The sequence below is a fragment of the Limanda limanda genome, chromosome 7 (assembly GCF_963576545.1).
Source record: "Limanda limanda chromosome 7, fLimLim1.1, whole genome shotgun sequence".
In the NCBI taxonomy this organism is placed as follows: domain Eukaryota; kingdom Metazoa; phylum Chordata; class Actinopteri; order Pleuronectiformes; family Pleuronectidae; genus Limanda; species Limanda limanda.
In genome coordinates, this window is record NC_083642.1 from 14,488,383 (window position 1) to 14,515,460 (window position 27,078).

The 27,078-nt window shown below is 40.8% G+C and overlaps 2 protein-coding genes across 2 annotated transcripts; one reads left to right on the forward strand and one right to left on the reverse strand.

Annotated features, from left to right (window-relative positions):
- c1galt1la (core 1 synthase, glycoprotein-N-acetylgalactosamine 3-beta-galactosyltransferase 1, like a) lies at positions 1–8,194 on the forward strand. The gene is made up of 4 exons (XM_061074864.1): positions 1–232; positions 2,247–2,507; positions 3,162–3,826; positions 6,123–8,194. Exons 2-4 carry the CDS (start codon positions 2,297–2,299, stop codon positions 6,471–6,473), a joined length of 1,227 nt encoding a protein of 408 aa, XP_060930847.1. The 5' UTR covers positions 1–232; positions 2,247–2,296; the 3' UTR covers positions 6,474–8,194.
- Positions 7,491–8,693, reverse strand: tac3a (tachykinin precursor 3a). Its single transcript, XM_061074875.1, has 6 exons — positions 8,592–8,693; positions 8,404–8,500; positions 8,190–8,219; positions 8,056–8,109; positions 7,878–7,941; positions 7,491–7,559 (listed from the first exon to the last, which is right to left on the reverse strand). Exons 1-6 carry the CDS (start codon positions 8,691–8,693, stop codon positions 7,541–7,543), a joined length of 366 nt encoding a protein of 121 aa, XP_060930858.1. The 3' UTR covers positions 7,491–7,540.
- Between the last annotated feature and the right edge of the window lie 18,385 nt (positions 8,694–27,078).

The following is a 27,078-nucleotide window of genomic DNA, read 5'->3' on the forward strand; positions in this document are numbered from 1 at the left end:
CCCGTGATGCTGAAGAATGTCAATGTGGAGCCGAGTCTTCCCAATGCTGTCATCATCTTATTCGAGAGACTCACAATAATGTCGACGTCAACACGAAACAACACAACGGATCCACCTGGGCGGCTAGTGACGATGTGATTGACAGGTGTGGTTTGCAGTGAGGCTACTGGGTCGCGCTGCTTGAGGAGTTGAACACATATCGAGCTCACAAATGTTCGATCCCCCGGCGAAGGTAAACCACACAGACACACACACAGACACACAGACACACACACACACACACAGACACACACACACACACACAGACACACACACACACACACACACACACACACACACACACACACACACACACACACACACACACACACACACACACACACACACACACACACACACACACACACACACACACACACACACACACACACACGTAGATGTTCTGCATGCATGTATATCCGTGCAGCAGTGCTGGATGGGAACAGACACACAGCTGCGGTTGTGTAGAGACAATAGATTTTATAGATCCCGGATTCCACATGGCCTGCAGGTTTCGCTGTCACAGCACTCGTTGTCATGTGTTTCTGGTTTGAACGGATGTAAAAGCCTCCATTGCGGTGAGTGTGGGTCTGTGTGTGTGTGTCGCCATTCTTTTTTATAATTATTGTTAGTGGAGGAGCTCTCTCTCGCTTTCGCTCTCTCTCTCACACACACACACACACACACACACACACCGAGAGCTGCGTTTAGACCATAACAATCCGTTAATCGCTCCCGTCTGTGTCCGATCACATCGCCAGGGTCTTTAACCTCGATCCGTGAGCGACAGAATGAAAACAGTCACTAGATAGATAGATGGATACTTCATTAATTGGAAATGTAAGCAGCCAGTGGCAAACAAACAGTCCAACACAACAGCATAAGAACACTAAAATGAGTCAAGAAGAATTTTTTGGTGCAGTGAGAGAGAAGTCCGGCCACCACAACTATACTACAAAGCTGTCACTGTAAAGAAAGACACAAGTAACTTGAAGCCAAATATGCATAAAACATACAAAGGTGTGCATTACACTTACAACATAGCCTGTAGAATTATGGTAAAGCAGATGTAAGTGTATTTTTTTTTAAAAAGCGACAATACAAGACTAGCAATATAAACAATATAAAACCAAACAGAAACATACAGTATAGGCAGTAATGCCTATACTGTATGTGACAGTGACAGTGACAGTGACAGTCTAAGATTCATGTGTGCTATTACAGGTGTGTTTGTAGTGTATTTAAATGGTTCAGTGTGTAAGATTGAGTGACATCTAGTGGTGAAGTTGCATGTTGCAGCTGAATACCCCTCAGTTCACCCTCCCCTTCCAAACATGAGAGAAAAACAGTGGTAGCCTTCACTAATGCCCTGAATTAGTGAGTTAGGCCATCTGTGCCATGTGGGCCACTTTCGGGTCACATCCAGATTGCACCTAGTGCAGCGAATGTTTGCCAAAAAAGGTCAACACATATATTTTGGGGCCACGTTTGCCATTTAACATGCATTATGTGCAGTCCAATAAATGTAAAGTCCAGGACTTTTGAGTTCCATTTTTGTGAGATCGTGGTCTAATCTGTTTTGTTGTCTTTTCTTGTCCAAAATTCTTGTCAACACACATTTTTAGGGCAAATGTCAAACTGTAAATTTGGTTTTGGGAAATTACGGCTGTGAAATTTGTCATTGTCTGGATCTAAAAACTGTATTCAGACGGAGAAAGTGTTTGAAAGTGTATGATTTGAAACTAATGTGTTGCATCGTTTCATTTCTGTAATGTGTATGTTAAAACTATTTAACCATGCAGATATTTGAGGTTATTGCCATTCTTGACAATCATTTGCAATTTTATATTTTGTAATTTTCAAAATATTTTCATGATTACTAAACACAATACTGTACATGAAATCCTCAAAACTGCTCACTGTAGATGGTAGATGTAATACAACGAAATGTGCAAATAAAACTGATCCGTGCGTGCGTGTGTGTGTGTGTGTGTGTGTGTGTGTGTGTGTGTGTGTGTGTGTGTGTGTGTGTGTGTGTGTGTGTGTGTGTGTGTGTGTGTGTGTGTGTGTGTGTGTGTGTGTGTGTGTGTGTGTGTGTGTGTGTGTGTGTGTGTGTGTGTGTGTGTGTGTGTGTGTGTGTGTGTGTGTGTGTGTGTGTGTGTGTGTGTGTGTGTGTGTGTGTGTGTGTGTGTGTGTGTGTGTGGTAGGTCTATGTAGACAACTGGGACATCGCAGTGCTGGAGAGTTGAGTGATAGCATGAAGGGCCCCAGCTCCAGATGGGCCTTCTCCCTGGGCTTCCTGGTGGGAGCCTGCAGCCTCTACTTCTTCCTTCACCAGGTGTGGTTTGAGAGGAGCTACCCTGTGCTGTCGGAGGCTCAGGAGCGAGGCAGAACAGTCGGGGAGACACCAACCAGCTGGAGGAAGGAGGGAGCCGCTCTCTTCGGCCTGCTCCACCCTCAACATGCAGGTGCTTTACACATCACTGCATCAAAACAGTTGCATAAATATTTGTACATCCATGGCAAATAATTTCCAGATGCAGCACTGATATTGGTCAGCTGTGTTGGTTATTGGTGACAATAGGGCAGATCGAGTCGTTGCAATATTATTCAGTCTGCGTCCATCACCATCAGACAAGTTCACAAGTAACACTGCAACGTGAAGCATGGCAGAAATCTACAGAAAGCACAAAACCGCTATATACACTGTGCCAGACTCTGTTACTCTGCCTTGTTGTTATCTTAATGATTATCCACCAGTTTCACTTTAATTCCAGTAGTACATCGACCAATACACAAGTTTAGCGTTGGCTTGTGAGCATCTCTGCAGACTGTGGAGATTGTGGCTGCAGATTGTGGGTAACTGTAGGTTGCAGATTCAGTTGCAGGTTCCCGTCATGCACACATCTAAAATCTTAACGTTGCATCAGATGTGTGTAGAATCAGGAAGTCGGTTGGTTGATTCCAAACAAATTCAAACGTTAAGTACGACAAACAACTATAAAATTAACTTAAGTAAACGGATTTGCAAACTCGCCTACATACAATTTGAAATACAAATCAGCTTCTCATGGAGAATCACTAATAGTCCTGCTATTTTTTTTTTTTTTTTTTTTTTTTAGATGAAGACACCAGGGTGGCAGATGTGTTGTACCAGAAGGTCCGTATTCTCTGTTGGGTGATGACAGGGCCGTATAACCTGCAGAGCAGGGCCCACCATGTCAGGGCCACCTGGAGTCGCCACTGCAACATGGTGGTGTTCATGAGCTCCGTTCATGACACCGACTTCCCCACTGTGGGACTGGGCACTAAGGAGGGCCGTGACCAGCTCTACTGGAAGACTATCCGAGCCTTCCACTATGTGTACGAGCACCATGCGGATGAAGCGGACTGGTTCTTAAAAGCGGACGATGACACCTATGTGGTGGTGGACAACCTGCGCTGGATTCTGTCCAACCACACCCCCGAGCAGCCCATCTATTTTGGTAAACGCTTCAAGCCTTACACCAAGCAAGGCTACATGAGTGGAGGAGCAGGTTATGTGCTCAGTAAAGAGGCCCTCAGGAGATTCGTGGAAGGCTTTCGGACCAAGGTTTGCACACACACCACCCCTGTAGAAGACCTGGCACTCGGGCAGTGTTTGGAGAAGATGGGCGTCCAGGCTGGAGACTCCAGAGATACTTTGCACCGAGAAACTTTTCATCCATTTGTGCCAGAGCACCATCTAACTGGCAAGTTCTCCAAGAGCTTCTGGTACTGGAGCTATTGTTACTATCCAATCGTTGAGGCAAGTCCTTTATCCTTCTCTTCATTGGTAAATTGGGGCATCAAAATAGTACTCCAGAGTGAATAGGAAAAAATGATATAAGCAAAATTCAAATGTATATATTAAATGAGCTCAAAGTCTTAGAGAGTGTCCATTGTATACCATACTGTGTAACTGCAACATTTTCATTTTGGTGCAAAGTGGCACTATAAAAGAAAACGACACAAAGAGGTTTATGGGTAATTCCTCGATCAGACAGACTGGGAGTTAGTCTTATTAAAAGGGGGCATGTAAGGTTAGGAAGGAAAGCCCCTGAGACCTGGTGAGGAGAAAATCCTTTAATATCATTAGCGAACACCTACATTTAAAGGTAGAGAAATATTCTTTCATTTTGAAATACACAGTCTGGACCTACTGGAAGTGATTCATACGTAATGCACTGTTTTATCTTGCTTTACTAAATATTGGTTTTGCTGTCAATCCGTCATCAGTGTGATGGGAGCTGAATGAATATGCGAGTACCTGGCACATTTGAATTCTGGATCTGACCTCTGCGTCCAATGAGTGAATTGGAATAGGAATGAGTTCATTTTAAAGTACGCGAATGCAGCAGAGACAATGTCCCGGTAACAAAAGGGAAAATTGGTCAATTTGTAGCTGAAGATGCAACTAATTTATTGTGCTTTGCAATTATAATGAGTCGGGTCCATTACTGATCTCGTCAGAAGCTGCCTGTCAGTGTGTGGAGCTGCTTTGTCTCCGGCCTGTGAAAGGAAAACATTTACTTCTAATACTAGAGTAATTGTGTTTTTATCCCACTGTCATATGTTAATTTATAAGAAGGATAAAGCGGGAGATCTTCAAAATGTTCATTGTTGTGAACAAAAGCTAATTATCTAGGCTGTCAACCTCTAACAAATTTTCCTTTGGAGCCAAAGCCTGACATTCTCATCTCTACAATGTTGTTTGAGCTTCCACTGTTCAAAAATATTTTAAAATTGAAGAGCCACTGTGTTGAAGCCTTAACCCTTATGAACATGGGCACTGTAGTTATTCTTAAGTCAATGTTACACTGTTCTGTTTTAAAATACTCACTAGTGCACACAATGTGTTTTAATCGAACACAGAAAATAGTCCCAGAAAAATTCAGAATTTACTCGTGTGTCAGTTATCTCCTTGATAAAATAATCACTGTCTAAATGGGGAAGATTACTTTGCCTTCTCTCATAAATGAAACTGTAGATTTTTTAAATTGTTTTCCAGCCCTGGTGGAAGGGAGAAGCAGGACGTGTTTGTTTAAGTTTTTTCCTGGGATTTGTAGAATATCCCGGCCTAATCCTTTAAACAATCGGCAGCAGAAAATGTAACACGAGATGTCTTACATGACACATTTTTCCTGCAAGATTAAATCACCCCATGTATATTAAAATTACTGTATAAATGGAATGTGAGGTCTCAGAGCTGTGCAGTGTGATAAATGATGGAGGCTCACACTATTTTAAACTTTTAAATGAAAGTATTTCAGTAAGATTTTCTCAATTTTGCCTCTATATTTTATATAGATCCATAACAATGTTCTAAGTGTAGAATTTCAGATTATATTCACAAGGGGTTTAAACAAAAACATTGCTGTAAAGAACTTGGGTTTAACCTTTATACAAAGTCCCTCTGTTTTCAGAATCTCAAACAATTGGAAAGATTATTTTTAATACTTGGACAGAAATTGTTTGCAGTCAACTCTTATTAAATATATATTTTTTTCCAGGCCTTTGCTGCAGCCACCTTCAGTTGTTTCTGCCTTGTTTCACCTTCACAAAGTGAAAAATGTGCCCAGTTGGCTTGAAGATGGAGGACATCCTATTTATTTTCCTTAAGAAGAACTAGGTCCTCATCATTATCCATCATGCTTAAATACCACATTATATATTTATATTCTGTTCCCCTGAAGAGATGGTAAACTCGGTAAAAATTCGACTCTTGGAATCAAGTCCAACCTTTTTTGTAAGACCTCACTTTGATCATCAATTTTCCAGTTACATCTGAGGATGTGAAAATGTAGGAACCATCTAAAAGATTTTAACGCTTGATGTAATATTTTTGTTACACCGTTTTATTGAATTTAAAAGTCACATCCTGATGGCTTTTGTCTCAAATCCATTGTGGTAGAGTGTAGAAGTAAAAATATACAAATTGTCAAAATGTTTCAAGCTAAAATGCACCTTTTAGTAAATGTTTCATTGCTCTGTGCGTGTGTACATGCTTGTGTGTATTTCGCATGTTTTGTCATGTCTGTGTTCTGTGCTTTGTTCTTCCTCAGGGTCCACAGTGCTGCTCTGACCTGGCAGTATCGTTCCATTATGTGGAAGCAGAGCTGATGTACACACTGGAGTATTACACCTACCACCTGAGAGCGTACGGCTACAGGCCGCGCTATCAGCCGTCACTTCGCCGGGGTCTCAGCCTCGGGACCCTCGCACAGCCCGCTGTGACGGCCAGATTTAAAGGAGCTCAAGAGGTGACAGACGGAAGGATTCACACGACTGCAGCCTTTTCTGTCGGTGCCAACCAAACCAAAGGGAAGATGGAGTCGGAAGAAGGGGGGAGAGACCCTGTGAACTCACAACTCACTGAGAACAGGACGGCACTCTCACACGACAGAAAACACTGATCATGTGTTTTATACTCTGATGTGTCTGATTGAATCTAGAGACTCTTGTTTCTACTTTGACTCAGTGATGCGGCTGATAGAAGTCGTGACGGCTTCCACGACTGTGCCAGAGAGTGTATCACCACAGCCAGTGTGACACTGTAAGCCCTCGGCACAGTCTTATTCGGTGGCAGCTGCAAATGGCTCAGCTATTTTCAAAGAAGATAAACACCCTGTTTAGCTTAATTAAACCTGACATGTCTGAGGTTTGACACGACAGTCATAGTTGTGTGCTGGGGGCGATGCAGGATATTTTCATCTGTTTCATGTGTGGGCCAGTAATGCAGTGACGGATGTCTGTAATGATTTTATTTTTCATTTGTTTTAATTCATTAATTGTTTTAGATTTTCTGTAAACTGAGAACAGCAGTGACAGCCTATGAACACTTTGCTTTTCTGATGTTAAATCTGATATTCTGGTGTTACTGTTTAGATGTTTAAGTTTGTTTAACAAATTTTTTTTAAATGTTTTATTGTGTGTATTTTACTTTACTTTACTTTTTAATTTTTTTTTTTTTAAATTGAGTCCTCTTGGAACCCACAGTCAGCAGTGATTTTGTTTTCCTGCAGTGTGCACCTGAAACCCTGTTTGAAAACACTGCAGCCTCTGATGAACACAATATTATACAGAACTCCATAGAATTCCTCTTGTCAAGTCATTTTACACAACACAGCAGGGACACACGGCAGCGGATGGTATTGAATGTGACTGCCTGCTCTTAAGCCACGATTTTAAAGGATCAATCAAACAGCTGCAGAAAAATGCACCCATGTTTCAAATGAATAAATTCTGTATAAAAAAATTCTTTATTTTGAACTTTGAAGAAACAGAATGACATGATACAGAAATTGCCACAGTTCACGTCTGATGTTTTTTTCCGGGTAAATCAAATACAATCTGTGTAGTTTATGGTCATTCTCATGAGCCAGTCGAAAGTTTTACACGTAGGAATCATGTTGGTTTGGTCATTTTCATCAGACACTTGATTTATTGTTTGTGTTGTCGTCGATGACTGTTGTTTCAGTGTCTACAGCCCCTGAAGAAACCTGCAACAAAACACATGCACCACACATGTATCAGTATATATTTATATACACAAGATAATGGGTTAAAATCAATGATTTAATGCACAGTCAAACTCTAAACACCCTTTTACATTTGAGTTGCAATGTTCATTTTCTGTTTTGCATACAGAAGATATAAAGACATGTTATGAGTCAGCACCACTTAAAACAGGACATTAAAACTTGAACAGCAGGAATAGTTTTTTATCCTTTATCAGTCAGGTTTAGTGTGAATTTTATTTGTATAAGTGATGGAGACATAATGTTCTATCCATTGATTGAAAAGGGAGAGACACCCACCTCAGTCTGCACTTGTTCAGAAAAATGCCTCTCCTCTCTTGGTTCTCTCTCCTCCGGCCATTATCTGTGAGAGTAGACATGATAAAATAATCCCATACACTGCGTGAGACAAACCTGAAATCCCATAAAAGCTATAACAAGGTGATTGTAGATATTCGACTCTTGTAAACTCACTCACCAGGCTCTGAGTTCCTCCTCCCCATAAGACCAACAAATATGTCATGCATTTCTCCTATCAAGAAGAATGAGATCCATTAAATTGTGTTTTTTCAATCACTTCATTATATGATTAATAAAAGACAAAAGTCTTACTTTTTTGTGGAGACTCTACAATGTTGGCATCTGATAAAAAGAAAAAGGTTTGACAAACAAAAGTTGACGGAGAATTTATAAAAAAACATGATCAAATAAAAAACAGTCTCTTGAATTTTTCTCTCCAGATTTGATCATTAACGCAACAACATTGTTATTTTTTACTATTTCAAATTTATTTAATCACTGGTCGTCAGTTGGAAAGTAGACTCACCCGTATCTCTTCTGCCCATCAGTCCCACAAAGCTGTCGTAATCCAAATCGCTATACCTCTTCAGAATGTTCCGCTTTAGGTTGTCCAAACCTGCAGTCTGTGGCATTTATAAAAAAACACAAAAACATTATTTTCTGTTGAAGTATATTCTGGATATGTTTTTGGTCATTACGCACGAAGACACCTACATCTGAAGTTGATCTGCGCGATCCGGTTTCTTCGCATCTGGACTGGCTGTGCCGAAGTTTCAGGATGAAGAACAGAGTCACCAGCAGCAAACCTCTCCTCATTTTCTCAGCACCACCTACGCGATGAGATTTAGGGAATTCCCGTTTGAATAGACTTTTTTTCACGAGCAAATACATCACATTTTCATGAAGGAACCAGTTGTGCCTGTTGCGCACAGTGCGCTGCGTAATGGATGCGTAAAAGCGCATTAAGAGGTATGGTTAAAAAGATTTAGTAAATAAATACTCATACTTTCCCTTTGCAAAAAGTCAAACCCTAAATCCAAAATATAATAATGTGCAAATATTTTTACTTTAAGCAATACGAGGTGCATTTTTCTTTATCCTTACCTGATTTCTGTCGAGCAGGTGATTTTGTCAAAGAGGGAGCTGCGTGCGCCCTGGTGCCGAGTGGAGAGGGTTCGGATAGATCCTGCAGTGAGATCTGGAGAGGGCAACTGGAGCGTCCAGGCTTTGGGGTAAGAAGCAATAGCTGGGTACCTGCTTAACGCCAATCAGCAACTAGTGAGGAGGAGGGGTGTGAGGTCTTATATCACGTTGGGCTGAAGGCTACGTAGCCTGATAATTGATGGTCATGATGCTGCTGAGAGCTGAGAGAAGACTCCCCCCAACTAAACACGCAGGCGCACACCGTGATTAAAAAAGAAATTCGTCCAGGCAACGTCACGAGAACATGCATGTTCTTGGACCTCTTTCCATCTGGGGATTTTCTTATAGATGTGCGAAAAAAAAGCGGTATCAAACCAACATAACAATTTTAATAGAAGTTTCACTGTTTGAGTTGGAAACTGAACTAAAGTACATCAGTATCATTTACCCATCTCACTGCCATCACATGCTCCTCTAGGTGCCTTTCCGCTCCACTGTCCAGTTGACATAATCACTGACAAGATAATAATCTTTTTAGGAAGTCATTATATAAAACAGCTGCCCCTCCATGTCAGTACAGAAGACGGTGATGTATGTGACTAGACAGGCTCCACAGATGGGATTGCAGTTGACTGGTGGACTCATTCATACACAAATTATAAAACAAAACCAAAGATATATCCACCTACTGAACATATGAGCAGGTTAAGGTTCATGAATGAAAGAGACATTTATTTCCCCTTCATTTCATTCAAATTAAATGAAATTTTGAAAAAAACTAATTCTTAATTCAAGTGCACTGCTTTTAAAGTGGTATGTTTAAAAAAAAACTGTTCTTCATTTGAGTTAATCTTCCAGCTGAGACCACAAGTGAAGCAGTAAACGCAGAGATTATCAACACAACCACTGAACAGGCAGGCAGACGTGCTGAGTGGTCACGACTGAAATACAGACGTGCTGCTTGGACAGACAGATCTTCATACCAGTATTGACACGATGAGTAACGCGGGGTTCTGAGGATCACTTGAAGTCGTTTTCATGACAGCTAGGTTCCCCGTTAAGCTTCTCTGACAGATGGTGAGATGAAATGTCTTACACGAAGCAGCAGTATGTGATGTAGCTGCTCTGGAGCTGTTATAAAGGCATCATTTCTATTGAATTATACATAGGCTGGGGAATAACATTTAGTGTTCATGTAAATGAATGTGTGTGAAAAAGTACTTCCCTTGCATCATCAAAAGCTCAAAAACAACTCAAATTTAACCCTCATACCAAACCCATCGTTTTTTATCGCAATTACACGAGCAATTTACGCTGATGCTTGTGCACACGTTACGAATGCAAACAAGCATGAATATTTCAGCAAAGCAAAGTTTGAGATCATAGCGGTGAAGCAGGCAGCAGGGACGACTGCACATCGCTGTGGCCTCTGGAGACTGAGGCCTGATGGGCGAGGGTACGACACCAACAACAAAGCACCAGGGAAAATTCCACAAAAGGTGAACACTACCATGTTTAAGTAATGACTTCCCGTTCCTGTATAGTGTGTGTGTGTGTGTGTGTGGTGGGAGGGGGAGCTGCAGCGGTGCAGGGGATCGGGTGGGAGATCTGACAGAAGTGGGGGGGAAGTCGTTAATTGCACTTTTACATTATTAATAATGTTTTTTGGACCAACAGGGATCACAGGGAAAGAGAGCCAGGGGTTGTTTATTCATGACTAGTCAGGGCATTGGGAAGCCTCTCATTTAACTGGATATTGGGCCAGGTGTGCTGCAGGGCCGGACCGACGTCCTGCTATACATCACAGGTAGTCACATGCCCTGCGGACCCCGGGAACACTGTGACATGCACCCTCCGCTGCTGCAATTTCAGTGTCATTCATTCCCGGCACTTGACGCACATCAGAAAACGGCTGCAGTCCCCACAAGTCATGAGCTCCCTCAGCGCTGCAGACAGTGGAGAGGGTGATTGGACAGAATCGCCCTGACATTTCAACAGGACGTTAATGGTCGGCTCGGTAACAGCAGGTAGCTCTTGGTGTCTATAGGTGGACCAGTGTGAAAGAAGACTAAAGTAAAAGGACACAGCCCAGCTTCATGCCGGGTTGATTTGAATAGGTATGTGTCTGTGCAAGACAGACTTATGTCAGATGAGGTCTCATACTTATCAGGGTGACTATCAAGTCATTTGGTGAACTGGAAAACATTCAAATCGTCTTTTGTAAGTGAATAAAGGTTTGTCTGGAGTTAATCTATAGCGTCTGGGTTAGGGTTCTCCCTTTCAGATGTTTGCCCTATTTTCTCTGCATTGACGTATTGAATAAACAGGCTGAAAGGACTGAACTAACCTTGCTGTGGCTCATATATTAAGAGAGAAAATATTCATAAAAGATGTTCGAAGGCCAAATTAACCTCGTAAGCCTGAAAACCAACTGGCCCTTCACTTTGCTCTGGGGTGCCTGTAAGAACATGAGCAGACACATTCATTCTTCTATAGTGGTGAGGAGAGCAGCAGATAGAGCCTGGAGTACAGTCACACTGTTATTCCTCTCCCGTCCCTCTAATGGAGCTGCCAATCATCCATCTGTGCAGGCTTTCATGGCCTGAGAGGGCGAAGATAAAGAAAGATCCACCCTGGAGTTAAGAGGAGACAGTGACGCCACAGCTCTCATATGGGAGAGGTGTTATGAAAGGACCAGCGACCCCGGGCAGACGGAAGCAGTGCTCGGGGGCGAGAGAGCGAGATCGAAAAAGGTGTGCCAGAATTTGGCAGGACGTCGATTGAGCCATATTTGCGCACATGCAGGCTTGGGTGGACGCACGGCTCCTATTATCTGTGGCCAGTAAGTCCAAAGGTAGTTCCGTCTGTGTCAACATGAAAGCCGTCCCTCACACACCCGGTGGCCGTCCCTGCTGTTTGCTGTTGCTTGTGGCGACTGAATCTAGACGCCGATGCACACACCTGTCAATAATTGAGTTAACAGGCTCTAATCTAATCGGGAGGGGGGGGTTAACTTCGAGTTTTCTTCGACTTCGCCTCGGGGCATGCAAAATGACTTTGATGAATGCATTTTTTTCATTCCATCTACTCCTCCCTGATCTCTGACTCATGGGGTCCTGCAGTGTCACTTCCATCTAAATGTTAATTTGAAGGCTGTTTCTTTGAGACTGGCACGGATGCTGATTTGCTGTGAAGGTCTATTTGCATTGGTTGTCAGTGGGTACGAGAAACTGTGAGCTGTGGTGATGCCAAAACAAACCACAATGTCTATTTCCCCCCCTTTCTTTTCAGTGTTGTCAAGTGTTTTTCTGCTTCCTCCTCGTCGAACCGCTTTTCGCCCCCTTTAATCTTCTCTGAGCGACAGTAGTTGGCACAGAGGCCTTCGGGAGAAAATAAGACACTCTGAAAGGATTTAGGCTCCTGGACCCCTCCTCAGATTGGAACACTGTTTTGATCTTACAGTTTTTTCCTATCGTTTTCGGTCATGTACCCATACTATGGTCACTTTTCCCTATCACTTAACACAGTGGGCTTTAGAGACACACACCTCTGCATATCTGTTAACCTTTGGTGCAAAATGCACTACAACAACCACACCACAAACAATGCTGCCATAACTTAACACATGTTTCCTCTCAGAACACTATGACCTAAAAAACACTAACATCTTGAAGCATTGCCAATTGCATATATAAAATGTTGCTGTGTCCTCCAGTTTGGCATAGATTTCCTGTAGTGTTGCATTGAAAAAAAGAGAAAAAACACAGACAAACACTTCTTTGGACTACAGTAATAAAGTTTGTAATATTACAGTATGACAATCCAAGCCAAGTATCTGCTGACAGTGTTCATATGTCGGTTTACCTCCCACAAAAGATGTCACAATTGAGTGTGGTAAATGTACTGTAATTGTAAATACAGTAAATACTGTAAGTGTTTTTCAGTTTTTGTAATGCAAATTACATACAGTAAGTACGTAATATATGATCCAGAAACAAATCACAAACACAACAGTTTTTTGAAAAATGTGTTCTAACAAAAAATGTCCTTCCTCCTACTCCACCTCCACCTTCACCTTCACCTCCACCTCTTCCTCTTCCTCTACCTCTTCCTCTTCCTCCTACTCCACCTTCACCTCCACCTCCACCTCCACCTTCACCTTCACCTCCACCTCCACCTCCACCTTCACCTTCACCTTCACCTCCACCTCCACCTCCACCTCCACCTCCACCTCCACCTCCACCTTCACCTCCACCTCCACCTTCACCTCCACCTCTTCCTCTTCCTCTGCCTCTTCCTCTGCTTCTGCCTCTGCCTCTTGCTCTTGCTCTTGCTCTTGCTGCATCCATTTTCCTATACCAACTACGTAAAGAAGTCCAAAGCAAATGCCAAAGAAGGCCCTTTTTCAACGAGGCACAAATTACATGTAAAACACCTGAGTAGGTCTTTAGCTGAGTAGGTCATTAGCTGAAATGACCACCAGGTGTTTTGCATTGCAAAACTTATCCTCTGTGTTTTGTACAGATCATTGTATGTAGTGTTGCTTTTACGTAAAAAAAGTAATTCCATGCCAATTCACCAAGAACTATGGATCACAGGGGGAAAAAAATCTAAATTACTGTAAAATAAAATAAATAAACTATAAACTAAATATTTTTTCTTATTCAAACATGTAACTTCATTTGTCTGTCCAAATGCAGCATCTTTCCATCTACAGTGATCTAAATTACTGATAAGTTAGGTTTTGAACAGAAAGTTCACTGTTTTGAACAGAGTATCTAAACATTGGTAAAATATGCTGTAGTTCCACAGCGTTTTGCCGGTAGTGAACATTGACTGGGGCAGGTATCCATGAAATTTGGAAGAAGGCGTCATTGCCAGCATTTGTATCTTAGCATAGGGGCAAGTAACCACAGTTTGGTTCACATGGTCTACTGGTATGCTCACTGTGTGAAGTGTTTAGGGAATGTGAACATGGTTTAGGTAAATTGCCTAAAACGATAGGAAAAAACTGTAACAGAACAGCCTATTTTCCACTCATGATGCCATGAGAATACTCTGGAAGACACATTACCATCTTGTTTGTCTCAGACACAATCAGTGCCTTTTATAGGCTACACACTGTAGTCGAGGAAACAGATGCAATCAGACACTCGAGTCGTGTTTTCAACTCTAGAAATGTGTTTTTCTATCCTGAGGAGGTTTGGTGTTGGAAATCAGAGAAAAATTGCAGAATTTCATCTTTATTTTCAGCCAAATGGTTCACCTTTTACATATTTACATATTTTACAATTGATGGATACATGAATGGAAATAGGCTACATGAACAGATGAACAATCCTCAATCAGCATGCTAATATATTTTCCCCAGTAATATCATCGAAACTTACCTGACTAGTCCTGCACACTACAGCAGGCCTCAATGGCTCTGCTGTAGTGTGAAGGATGCTGGGAATTATCTGTGCATGTGATGGAAGAATGCACAGTGGAGGGTTGACATTCAGCGTGTGCTGCATTCCATACATCTTTTAAATAGAGTTTTGAATGATGTTTTTATTGCTCAGCGTTGAATTTGCGTATTTTTATTTTTTTTCAAAATTCCCAAAACTCCCGAGCTTAACTTCCCATGGAAAGTTTTACCGAAATACCGAAAACTTTCCGCCCCTTTGCAACCCTAGTTCTCACCCCAACCGGTTCTGATGGAGGTATATTCCAGTTAATGAGGGAGCTTTTTCTCTCAACAGTCACCAAAGTGTTGGTGCTATACAAATAAAATGTTATTGAAATGTTACTCAACATTTATAAACCTTTGGGTAGCAGCTGTTGTATCTCACAGCTTTGTATTTGCATCCAATTTTGAATATTGCTCATTTGTATCCAACCCACCATATACCAGCAAGTGAGTGGATGAAGTGTTTGACGACACAAACACTTTTGGAGTTTCAGGGGTAAATAGTGTTGGTGCCAATAATACAATCTAGTGACCACTTCCTCAGGTTTCTGTTCTTGGCTGACAGATGTTGAACCTTACATGGTTTTCTGCTGTGGTAGTTCATCCACCTCAAGGCTCAACATGTTGTATATTCTGAGATGCGTCTCTTCCTGTCTGTCATCTTAAACCAGACTGGCCATTCTCCTCTGACCTCTCTCATCAGGTGTTTCCATCCACACAACTGTCACTCGTAAATCTCTCTATCCCTGAACTTACTTTGTTTGATGCTAACAACCAATGCTATTGTTCTATGAGCTGTCCCCCCTAGATGAACTACAAAAGCAACAAAAAACTATTTTGGTGTAGAGGTGTAAGGATTCCATCTTTTACACAGGATCTTCAAAGTGAACAAATTTTATCCATCATGTCCACCACTAGTAAACAGCTGTATTTATCTTCCACTTTGCTCCAACTGTCTTAACAACTTGCCTCTCATTCACACACACTGATAGTACAATGTAAGTTGCTGGTCTTACCATTGGGAGCCATTTGGTGACTTTGACATGTGGGCAGGAGAAACTTTTTTCTCTTCCCTGATTCCTTGGACTCCTATAACATGTCCCCCTTCTGGAAGAAAACAACCAGCATCAGCCTCGGCTACCAGTGCAGAACCTAACATGAATAATCAGCCACTAATGTCACTGACCATGTTGTCTGGGTAAACAGCTGTTGTGCAGTTCAATTCTGCACTTTTCAACGATACAACTGCTTTAATGTGTAGAACACAAGCTTTTATTTGAGTAATTGTGTTTTCTCTTAGCTTCCTGGTTTATGTTATGACACCTGCAGCGAGAATGATCAGCACCTGCACTATTGAATCTGACTTGTTTGCTGTGCCACGTTTAGATTTGCATGTTTCCATTCTTTAGTCTGAGTTTAATAGGTTCAGTGTGCAGTGCATGCATTAGGACGTTAGCTCAGGGGAAAGTAGAGCTCCAGACTCCTCCCCAGCACAGGTGTCAGGTAGTTCCTAATCTTCAATTAAAGCAAACTGCTAAGTGGCAGAGCAGAGCGGCCTCCACTCCACTGAGAGGAGAGGATCCCTGCATGCACTGTGGAGACAGCTTTTTACGACACCGATTTTTACCAAAAGAGGAAAATTTACACTTAATTATGTAATTAAGAATGTAATTATGTCTGTGGACACGACACCAGTCTCTGTGGACTGTGAAAGTGCCTAACTTCTTGGAGTGGACTCCTCAAGAAGGACGCTGCAAGGTGAGGAGCCACTGGACCGAATAAAGCTTACCTGACTTGGAGAGACAGCCAGGGAGAGAGATTTAAAGGACTCTCCTCCATCTGCTGCACAACTGCTCAACTGTCTAGGTGGGTTCCATTCCATATCTGGTCACTCCATCAAGCTCTTTTTTCTTTTTTTAAAAATTAAAAATAAATAAATCTTAACATTTACACACAAGCATGCACAGCCTCAGGGTTTCAAAACTGATGTGGAGCCAAAACGCTGATGTGGTCATGGGACATTTTGTTTTATGATCACTGTTGTTAAATATAAACACAGTATTATGGATGTAGCCTGAGACTAGCTGACTGCTTTGGCCTATCAATCAATCAATCAATCAATCAAATTTTATTTGTATAGCCCATATTCACAAATCAAATTTCAAATCACAATACTCAATCCTTAACCCTCAGCAAGAGTAAGAAAAAACTACTAAAACCCCTTTCAACAGGTAAAAATACGACCAATATCAGCTAAGTAACAGGGTTACCTGCATTTCTCCAACTGGGGGCTCAGTGGTGGAGTGGCCATCTTGCATGTGTTGCAGAACAGTTCAGAAATGATTTAGATAGTTTTTTTTATGCAGAGGTTGTACTGTCAAAATGCACTTCCTCATTATGGGACCAATTCACCAGTTTCCCATAACTACGCCGGCCTTCCTGACCCCTCACTGTTTAGTGTTGAGTGTTTTAGTGTCAGTTGTACAATTCGCCTCCATCTCTCTTCTATTTGCATTTAGAGCTCCTATTGCTGCTGTCTAGTTGAATGGTGAGAAGCCTTTAATTTCATGCATTGTAAATTAATTCCATATTTTTGGGACAGCAATCTGTGGTTCCTCTTTATTGCAGGTTGAGTGTCACTCGGGGTCACATACGTTTTCATGCAAGTTGCTTTTTGAATAATTCTGTGCCTGCATTATTTTGTTGAGCCGTTTTTATTCTTGCTAGCTGCAGCTTTCAAATCAACCATTTGTCTCTTCATATATACACGTGTTGTGACTCTTGCCTGATGCTGCACAAGAGGCATGATGACATAACCTGAGAATTCACCATAGAAGTCCCAAAATTCATCTTTTCTTCTTTCAAGGTAAAAAACGTAGACGGTAGCAGCATGAGTCACGATGGTGGTGTCAGTTTTTGGAAATCTGAGAGGATGATGGGGAAGTAAAATGGGGTTTATTGCCCATTATGCTGTGAAAGAGCTGGAAATATTTGAGTTGAGTCTCCAACACACCTTGATATGAGGCTGAGTGACTGTGCCCAGGTGTGAACTCTCTCCGCTGCTTATTTCGTTTCTGTTCCTCCGGCTCGTAAAATCGTGTCAAGGGAAATTATGGAATCATGAGATCAACGTGTGCAGGGTAGTGACTGAGACAGAAATTGGAAACCATGTAACACTAGATTGTTGCATTATTCAACGTGATTTTGTTCCCACTTCTCACTATGCGTTCTTCTGTTTGAGTAGTTGACCATATAGCAGTAATGACGACATGACAATTTTTAAGCTGGAGATTAAATACACACGAACACCAAAGTGCAGATATTTTATTGGGCTGTAATGTGACACATGCCCATGAGACAATGTTGAAAATTTCCCAGGACAGTGCTGGAAATACGATAGGTCACATTGATCCGACCTCCTCTATTGCAATTACCCGAGTCATTTCCTGGGGGGCGTTGGATTAGTTCACTGTTCTTTGCTAATATGGTCAGTAGGCTCCATATTAGTTACATAAAAAAAAGCAGAAGAGGATTTAAAGTACCATCCACCACTGGCTGCTGCCCACTGTACGCTCATTATTGCAGAATTTCAAAGCAGAAGACTGCAACAGGGATGAGACTGGACCAAGGGTGGAGTCCTGCATAAAAGGTAATTTCAGAGATCATAAAAAACTTGTCTATACATGGCCTCTGGCATTTTTGGGTTCCAATTTGTCTTTCCTTCACAGGAGACCAAGTCGATGAAACACATTATTCATGGAGCACTCACCTCGTTTACTGGACACATTCCCTGCAAGAAACAGCAGTTATTGCTTTCATGGCATGAGGGGTCAGCTGCTGATGAATCCTGACACATCAGCACTGTCGGCTCCCTCAGCTCAGAGTGTGTGAGGCACACAGACGTCGGGTAATCATGAAATATCACAACAAAACTGCTTGTAGATTGTAAGGGGTTGTGCGGTATTGAGAGAAATCAGTCAAATCAAATAAATACATCGATGTAAAAACATACTTTTCATTCTCGTCCATGTAACTCTGTACAGCTCTAATCATTTTCAAAACCAAATTTTTTCAAGATTTCCTTGGACTTTTTTGGTCAAATGTGAAGAAAAATACATTTGTTTTAAAATCATTTGCCCTGATTATCTAAGACCTTGTTTTGTTTCAAAAGAAAATTAATTTGTAAATACCCATTTAAGTTTAGCATACTTTAAATCAATGTTTAAAACCAGGATTTGAGACTGACGCAGAAGGGTCCTCACATGGTCATGATAGTTTCAGGTTGTGTTGGTTCATGTAGCAGTAGTATTAATGATTGTGATGACATTTTTATATTAGCAATGGATCCAAGTAGGTTTGTGTAATGGCAATAAAGTAACAAAAACAGCCCCAGGTACCAACTTATTTGTATTATACACTTTACAATCCCTGGCATAATGTATGAATGCCAACTGGGTATTCTCGCAAATAACACTTTTTAATTTCTTGCGTTGCCCCATTTCATGCAAATTGAAAATCTGTCTTCCGTCAATGGCAAATATTTGTGTTGCAAGTTTGAGAATGCACCAGTTTTATGATTTGCATATGTTCTCATTGCATCTGACCATTTGTGGGCGCTCATCTGTTCAAAGTGTGTGTCCCCCTCAGTGAGTGCAGCATTTTCATTTTCTCTGATTACTGATCATGCGTGAGCAGATTTGACTGTGTCTTCCACAGCCACGGACAGACAGATAAAACCAAGCCCACCCCCTCAACCGCACACAGACACACACACACAGTCATGTCTCCAAGACTCCAGAGGACATTTCATGGACTAAGATTAATTTCTTTGAGTCACACTATAACGCTCAACGGAAACTATAACTTGCCCAAATCAAACCTTAATGCCCCTGCCTTAAAATGTATCATTCACATTACCATATGACCGTGTTAACAGATCAAGGTCCCCACAACATGAACAATACGCAAACCACTCACACACTCACAGATGACTGATGGCCCTGGGCTCTCCTCTGTAAATGACAAGTGCCATCCATAACAGGCAGGCAGGGGCTGGTAAAGTGATTACTTTCATAACACACAGTGTCCTGGTAAACACAGCTGGCACCACGTCTGTCACCCTAGACACGGAGGCAAATTGCTCAGTCCATGTAAAGTTACAGAGGATGTTTTAGGTTGGTCTTAACAGATGGATGGGCTGCACCTTTATTCCACCTCACTGACCGAGGCAATGGTCTGAGCCCGAGGATGTCAGGGATGGACGAGTATGATAAACATTGATAAGATACCAGGAGGCACGGGGGGAGCAGATTATAAACTCATTATATGTCACTATCTGATAATCACATGCATTATAATTCATTACAAATCTGGCACCGCTGTATAATGAGATTTTTATCTGACTGCTGCATATCCTGATTCTAATGACTGTACTGTGATTTGTTTATCATATTACAGTATTAGTAGAAACACAGTGTATTCTCTTAAACATTTCAAGTCTTTACATACCCATGGTACACCCACTCCACTTTATACATTTGTCTGATTGGACCTGTGGGTGCAGCATAGACTGTGTACATAGCAATTCAGGTCTCGAAACTTTGGGACGTCACTTACAGTCAATTCTGTTTCACTATAAGAAAGTATCAATGTTTTTAACGGCTGTTATTCTCCAGGTTCTGCATGAGTTTGTCAAGAACATCCATTTTATGTGTTAATGCCGTGCAGCTGCCAGTATCATTGTGCATTGCATCATGGGACAATAACGTACTATATACTCAAAGTATGAACACTGACTTTTTCAAGTTATAATTATTATATTATGTTGAATCCAAATGGGTGTTTTGGGGTTTCTGCAAAAAGATGGAAAAACATGTTGTTGATGGGTCATGTCCCACAATTAAATATTAAATATATATATATGTGTTTGTGTTGGACATATACAGATTCATACAATTCAAAGTTCACAAAACAATAGTCACTAAATTTTAAACAAATACTGATGATTAAGAATTCACATTCTGTGGCTGTCCATAAGTGTTGAGCCAATTAGTCCAAACAATTAATACCGTTAGTGTAAACACACTACATACTTAGAACTAATACTATTTGTGATAAACATTGGAAAACCACAGGTACAATTAATGACAATATATTTTCAGGTCTCTTTATCGTGCATTGTCACCTATTTTATGAAACATGCATCATTAATAAGCTGAGCTCATTCATTGTCTTTTTCTCCTGCGTGGAAATTGCTCAATTGCTGTGAAAGTACCCAGCTGAGCTCAGCACAACTTCATCATCAGCCAGAATAACTGAAAACACCAGCGTGGACGTGTTGATAGAAGAAAGAGGGAAGGAGCCGCGGGTCGTCAGGGATTCCATTAAAATAAATGTAAAACACTGACGGGGAAAACATTGATTATGAAGAACTTGTTTCATCTTGAAGTGAAATGAATGAGCAAACTGAGTGAATCATCTTTGGGGCTGAGGATTGCAAATGACCACAGCTGCTTTGTGAAAAACACATCTGTGGTCCTCTCTTCCTTTTTTTCTTTCTTGAATTTGTAGACACTCCATTCCAAAGATAAACACTTGCTCACACACGTCAGTTCTTCGGGTCTTCATCAAGACTCAGTTATTTTCTCAATTATGATGCTTAGGGTGATTTTTTTTTTTAATACAGCGGCGTGTGAAAGAGATATTGCTACGGAGCTACGGAGAGGAAGACACAGATGTCAGGGGACATAAAGATAATTAGTGAGTGGCTGTCACAACAGGATACTGTTGAATGACAACATTGTTTGTTTCCCTCCATCAGTAACTCATCATCAAATTAAAGGTGGCACTTTATCCTTCACATTACATCCAGTGTCTCACCATCAAGCCTCAGTGTCACTGTTTCCCCGTCTCCCACTTGTCCCACCATTGGTTTCGTCACCACCGTTCCCAGAAATGCTGGGGGGGTTATAAATTGCATGCATTGTGGGAGATTTAAATAGAACATACTTGGGAGGACATCTGTGACGCACTGTGCCTTTTGGGTAATCGCGTCATTAAGGAGCTGTACAGTATGGACAGTGGTGGTGTGGACAGCTGGGCAGGAGGTTGAATACCAGAGGGTGGATGTGTCAAAGTGATTCTCTAAACATCAAGGTTGTTGATAGAAAATATACATTATACAGGATTTTATTCAAAAATGAACAATGTTGAAGTGGAATGTTTTTCAAACCTGCCGATCCAGGTCCTCCAATGCGACCTCGGAGCCCATCGTCTGACGCTGAATGGTTGTGTAGTCCTGGGTATTTATTTGCGTCCTTTAAGTTGTTGACTTTTTGAGTAAAAGCACATGTGTAGTTCTTTTTGATGCTTCAGTTTAACTGTAGTATTGCATGACTTGATTAGAACAGACCCTATAGATCTGTCTTAATTCTCTTGTTGGGATCTCCAGTGATTTTTATTTGTATTTTTTTTGTCTGCTTTAAATCTTATTATTTTTCTTTTTAAATTGTTCTACCGATCAGTGGCTTTTCTGTGTCTTGCTGTTTTAATGATCAAGTTTTATTCAGTTTGTACTTCAACTGAAATCCAGTTATTATTATGGCTGCGTGATAAATGTGTGTGTGATACTTGATGTATCACCGTTGTCCTTCTATCCACTCGTCATTGAGATGGTTTTTGTTGCTTAAAACCACCTCCGTCTTTTTATGGAAATATAAACTTCAAATAAAACACCACATAAGTTTAAAATATTGGACCTCAGCATGTGCACGACAAAATATCTGCTTAAAAGACTGAAGGCTGTTTTATCTTTTGTGATTTCTTTGACTCATGACTTCACTCAGTCACGACATTAAGATTATTTCCCCAGCATGCATTGATTACGTATTAAACTTGTCCAAAGACCTTTCTTCATAGTCTAAGAAACACACAGTAGGACTTGATGTGCGTCTTTAATAAAAATGTTGCTTTTAATAATAGTTACATTAGAGCAAATCACAATAAAGGTCCATGTAAAATTCTGTGCTTGCCTGAATAATAGCATTGGAAGCAGCTTTGAATTGTGTTAATAATGAGCTGCGGTTCAAAATGGCTCCATGGAGCGGCTGCACCTCGAAGTTCCTAATTTCTTCAAACTGGGAACATATAAGTGATGTACAACTTATTACCTTGAGTTTATTGAAAATAATGATAAACGTTAACACTTACAAAATCTCATAAAACTGCTTAAATTTAGTTAACCCCGATTTGTACAGCAGGAGGGCGACTTTTTAAATTAAACTTCAAATGATTTACATTTATATCGGGGACGTTCAGTTTATTACATTATGAAAATTTCACAATCCATAACCAGTTCCAGTGTCCAGTATACTGCAGTTCTTAGTGTTTTCCTCGACAGTTCACGCATGATATATAAATATATTTTCACTCATGTACCTGAAATTCAGCCATAAATAATTTGGGCCTTTTAAAAACTATGTAATTGTCTAATGTTAATCCGCTACTTGCATCAAGTTTACAGTATTTAGCTTTAAGGGTTAAAAAGGACTGCAATGAAATGATGCTTGGACAGAGCTCGTCTCTGACACTTGACAGATATTCAATAAATGTCCTAATTTACAGCAGTTTATTTATTTTCTAAAGTCCTGTTCTCACTCAAGGACAACAATCAATGTTGGCTCACTGTCAATTTTCACCCACCACACATTTTATTAAATTGCTTCCATCACTGCTCGAAAAACCGTTGATTAGATTCACCCTTGCCATGGCCTGTGCTGCGTCAGTGCAGGGGGGGGGGCGATTTTCCTTGACCGCCTACTCCAGCATGAAGCACGACAGACAGGTCTCTCTCAACCGTGGCTTTTATATTGAACTGCTGCCATGCCAACGCTACTGAGCCACCCGGTTGCCATCGGCTCGGCCCCTTGAACTGATGTCAGACTGTTAAAGCTCCTCTAAAGACAAGAATGTAAGGCTCAAGATCTACCGCCCTACACCAAACTTAAAGCTGCATCATATAATCCCCTTGTATCTAGAGTGTGGTGATTTGGGAGTTTAGTTATTGCATGTATTGTTGAGGATGTAATTTCCATGAAGAAGACTAGATGTTAGGCCGGGGACTGATCCCTCTGTCTTGTGGCCTACACACATTCCTGTCTTGAGGTTTTCACACAAATACTGCAGCCAAGTGAGGGTAGATACATGTTTGCCACAGCAAGATGGTACCTTTAGTGAGAATGGAGAGAACACAGAAACAAAAAAACATCAATGAAACAGGGAAAAAGACCAAGCGCTACAGTTGGTCTCCACACAATTTCATGACTAGTTACAGAAATGAGAAGACAGATTTGCTTGCGTCAGCGTTTTCTATCTCTCTCCTCCCAGCCTGCACTAGTTATCTCTGATGCACTCGAACCTGCCAGCTCATGTTGGTGGAGACAGACAGGAGAGCACACGCCTGGATTCACCTTAACTGTAACGCTGAGGGAGATGTGTTTTCATGCTGATGATGTCATGTTCCATCCCACTCTGCCTCTGATACGGTGTTATCTTAGGGTTCTGACATTTTGCATTTGGGATCACATGTTTGAGCTCGTTCACTCTGGAGATGAAATGCAGCGCAGAGTGTACACACTTTGAGTCGGTGGCAAATGTTTGCTCGGGTGATGTCTCATAAAATGAATGGCTGTCATGATCGTTCTTCTGTCATAGGCATAAAGGCTTTTAAAAGCTTTTATATTATATTCATGTGGACTAAGATATTAATCATGTGGACTCATATCCTGCGTATGATTCCTTTAAATTCAATTAAATTTTATTTGTGTAGCGCAAACACAACATAAAACATATTCACTCATCACACTAGGACAGGATCAACAGTGCCATGCTCTTTCAACAATATCACAATTGGTACCTTATTAACATTCCATGTCAGGGTTAAGTTAACATTCAGATATTAGAATATATTGAAACATTTAATATCCAGTGGAAATCTGTAGCAAACAAGAAGAGCTTCCTATTCCCTGCTGTATTTCTAATCTCAAATGCATCAGATTTCTTAGTTTCTGAGTCTTTTCAGTCCTGAAAAGAACATGTTCCCTAATTAGATTGGAAACATGCGCAGTGGATGTAATTATAACATCTCAATCATGCACAAAATTCATCTGGATTGTTTTATATCGTTTTTTTTCAAGGAGGCTGCCAAAATGGATTTGTTTGATTCTAGATGGCGAACAGCTGTCAACAGCTTCTCTTCTTTTAAAAAGCAGAGAGGGACATTCTTGTTTTCTCATAAGTATCAAAGATCAGATCTGTCTTGTAGTTTTCGCTTTGCATTTACACCACGTGTGATGCAAAACTCTTCACAGAGCGAGGGAGCCGGCGAGGAGGAGAGGAAGGGAGACTGAAGAACATGGGCTCTTTTCTGCAGACTTCCATTTAGAGAAAAGTGCAGGTTCGTATCTCTACCTCTTCAAATTCCATTTGAAGATCCCCGACTGGCCACATCTCAGTGTGTTATTGTCACATCTCAATGCAGGGAGCTCTGAAGATAAGAGCTTTTTGGTCCCCCTCTCATGCCTATCTAGTGCAAACCAAGGTCAGTGCCATTATGCTTTTGCTTTTAGGACCTGTGATCTTTAGAAATGAAACAAAAAAAAGTCACCAGTTTCTGCAAAAAGAAGGAAAAAACCTGGTGAGGGCACTTCATGTCAAAAAGTAATGATGTTATAAATATCTGGCAAAATAAAATGCCACAGTTAAGATACTGTATTTCAAATTCAATGTTGAAAACCTTAATTTTCATTATTTAGGATGATTATTACTATTATTTAATATTACAGACATATTGCACAGAAGGGCAGTGTCTGTATTATGTGCTTAAAACAGCCTCAGCAAACGAAGATGGTCAATTAAGCTGTAAATGCTTTTGAATTTTTGAATTCATAGGACCAAATAAAAAGGGGAGATTAAAATCAATATTTATAAAAGTGGTTATGTTCCCACAATTCCCGCCAATGTGCAAGAGTTTCCTCTCTAAATACTGTTTATTCTATCTCAGGAGGGTTAAAGTTTTAGAGACTTTGATAATAACCTGTGATATAAAGAGTCAACTTTGATTTTAAATCCACATAATTCTACTTATATGAATCACTTTACTTTTACAATGACCGTCCAGCATTAAGAAAGTAAAGATGGTAATGATACATACTGTATATTGGTCGGCTGTGCACAATGCACTGGATAGGTACTTTCTGCAGATATCAGTACTGAATGTCCTCGATCATTGGTCTTCATTTTAAGTCTAAAGCACTGCGTTGTTACAGAAGGCTGATGTGCAAATATGTTCAACTGCTTGTGCTGTGTTGAATAAAGAGCTCTTTGTTAGTCTATGGACCTGCTTCCCCGTCAGGACAGCAGGACCATCTAGTGGCTGATTTTTATATTGTTAAAAGAGGCAGAGAATTGCAGTCATTGTAGTTAGAAATGTTTTAAAAAAAAAAAAGTCCCAGTGGATTGACACAAGGGTCGTGTCTGACAGGAAATCAGCAACGCTCTGAAGGCAGAACAAAGTCGCTCTTCATCATAAAGCACAATGCAGCAACAGTCTTCTGACTGAATCTGCTCTTCACGGTGGAGTCACAAAGTCTCTTATATTCTGGCCCCTTTCTAAAGAAAAGCTGAACATCTTGAGCTTTGTAAAGAAACATGACAGAGAAGTTGTATTAGATTGCATTCGACTAAATTGAAGGAAAAATAGGCTCTTTAAGCTGCTCAAATTTGTTGTTTTCTTCTTCTCAAGCAGCATATTTACAATGCAATGGAAATGAGCTAAACCTAACTTGGAGAACAGAAAACAACAAACATGAAAACTTAACGTAAAACAATCCGGTGCAATAAAGTGTTCTAAATTTGGGCCCCTGGTGCCGACTGTGGCCCTCTCATGATGGGATGGTCTGAATCATGACATCATGGGAGAAGCTCCCTCCACTGTTTATAGCTCCTTCTTCTCCAGGAAACAACACTTGAGTTAATGTCAGTGAGTGTTTACAAAGAGATAAATTTTATGCATTAACAATAGAATAACACTCTTGAAACAATGATGGAGTATATGTACATTTAAAATGGAACATTTCCACATGGAAACAAACAATTTCCTAAGAGAGAGAAGAACCAATGATTGTTTAGTTTTCAGTCTTAATCTTAAAGGGATAGTTCATCGAAAAATGGAAATTCACTCATCTACTCACCACTATGCCGATGGAGGGTCGAGTGAATTATCCCTTTAAGGTCGTGATTTCTAAATGTTTTGTCTGGTTTTCCTTGCTCTACAAATTCAGAAGTGTCTGTTTGTAAAGTGAGTTGAGCACTTTCATACACAATCGATTCCTGAAGAGGTACAAATTTGTCAAGACAACGTTTCTTTGTCCATCTGCCACTCCTCAAATTTTTGCTGTGGCCTCCTGGAGGAATGTGGACTCCAGAAGCATCAGGCAAAAAGGCCGGTCAATAAATCATTTTCTGACTTCACTCCACAGTGGAGTTACAGTGGTAAGTTATCAGGCATCTTGTGATTAAATCTGAACACGTCTTCCCTTTTGTTTGCAA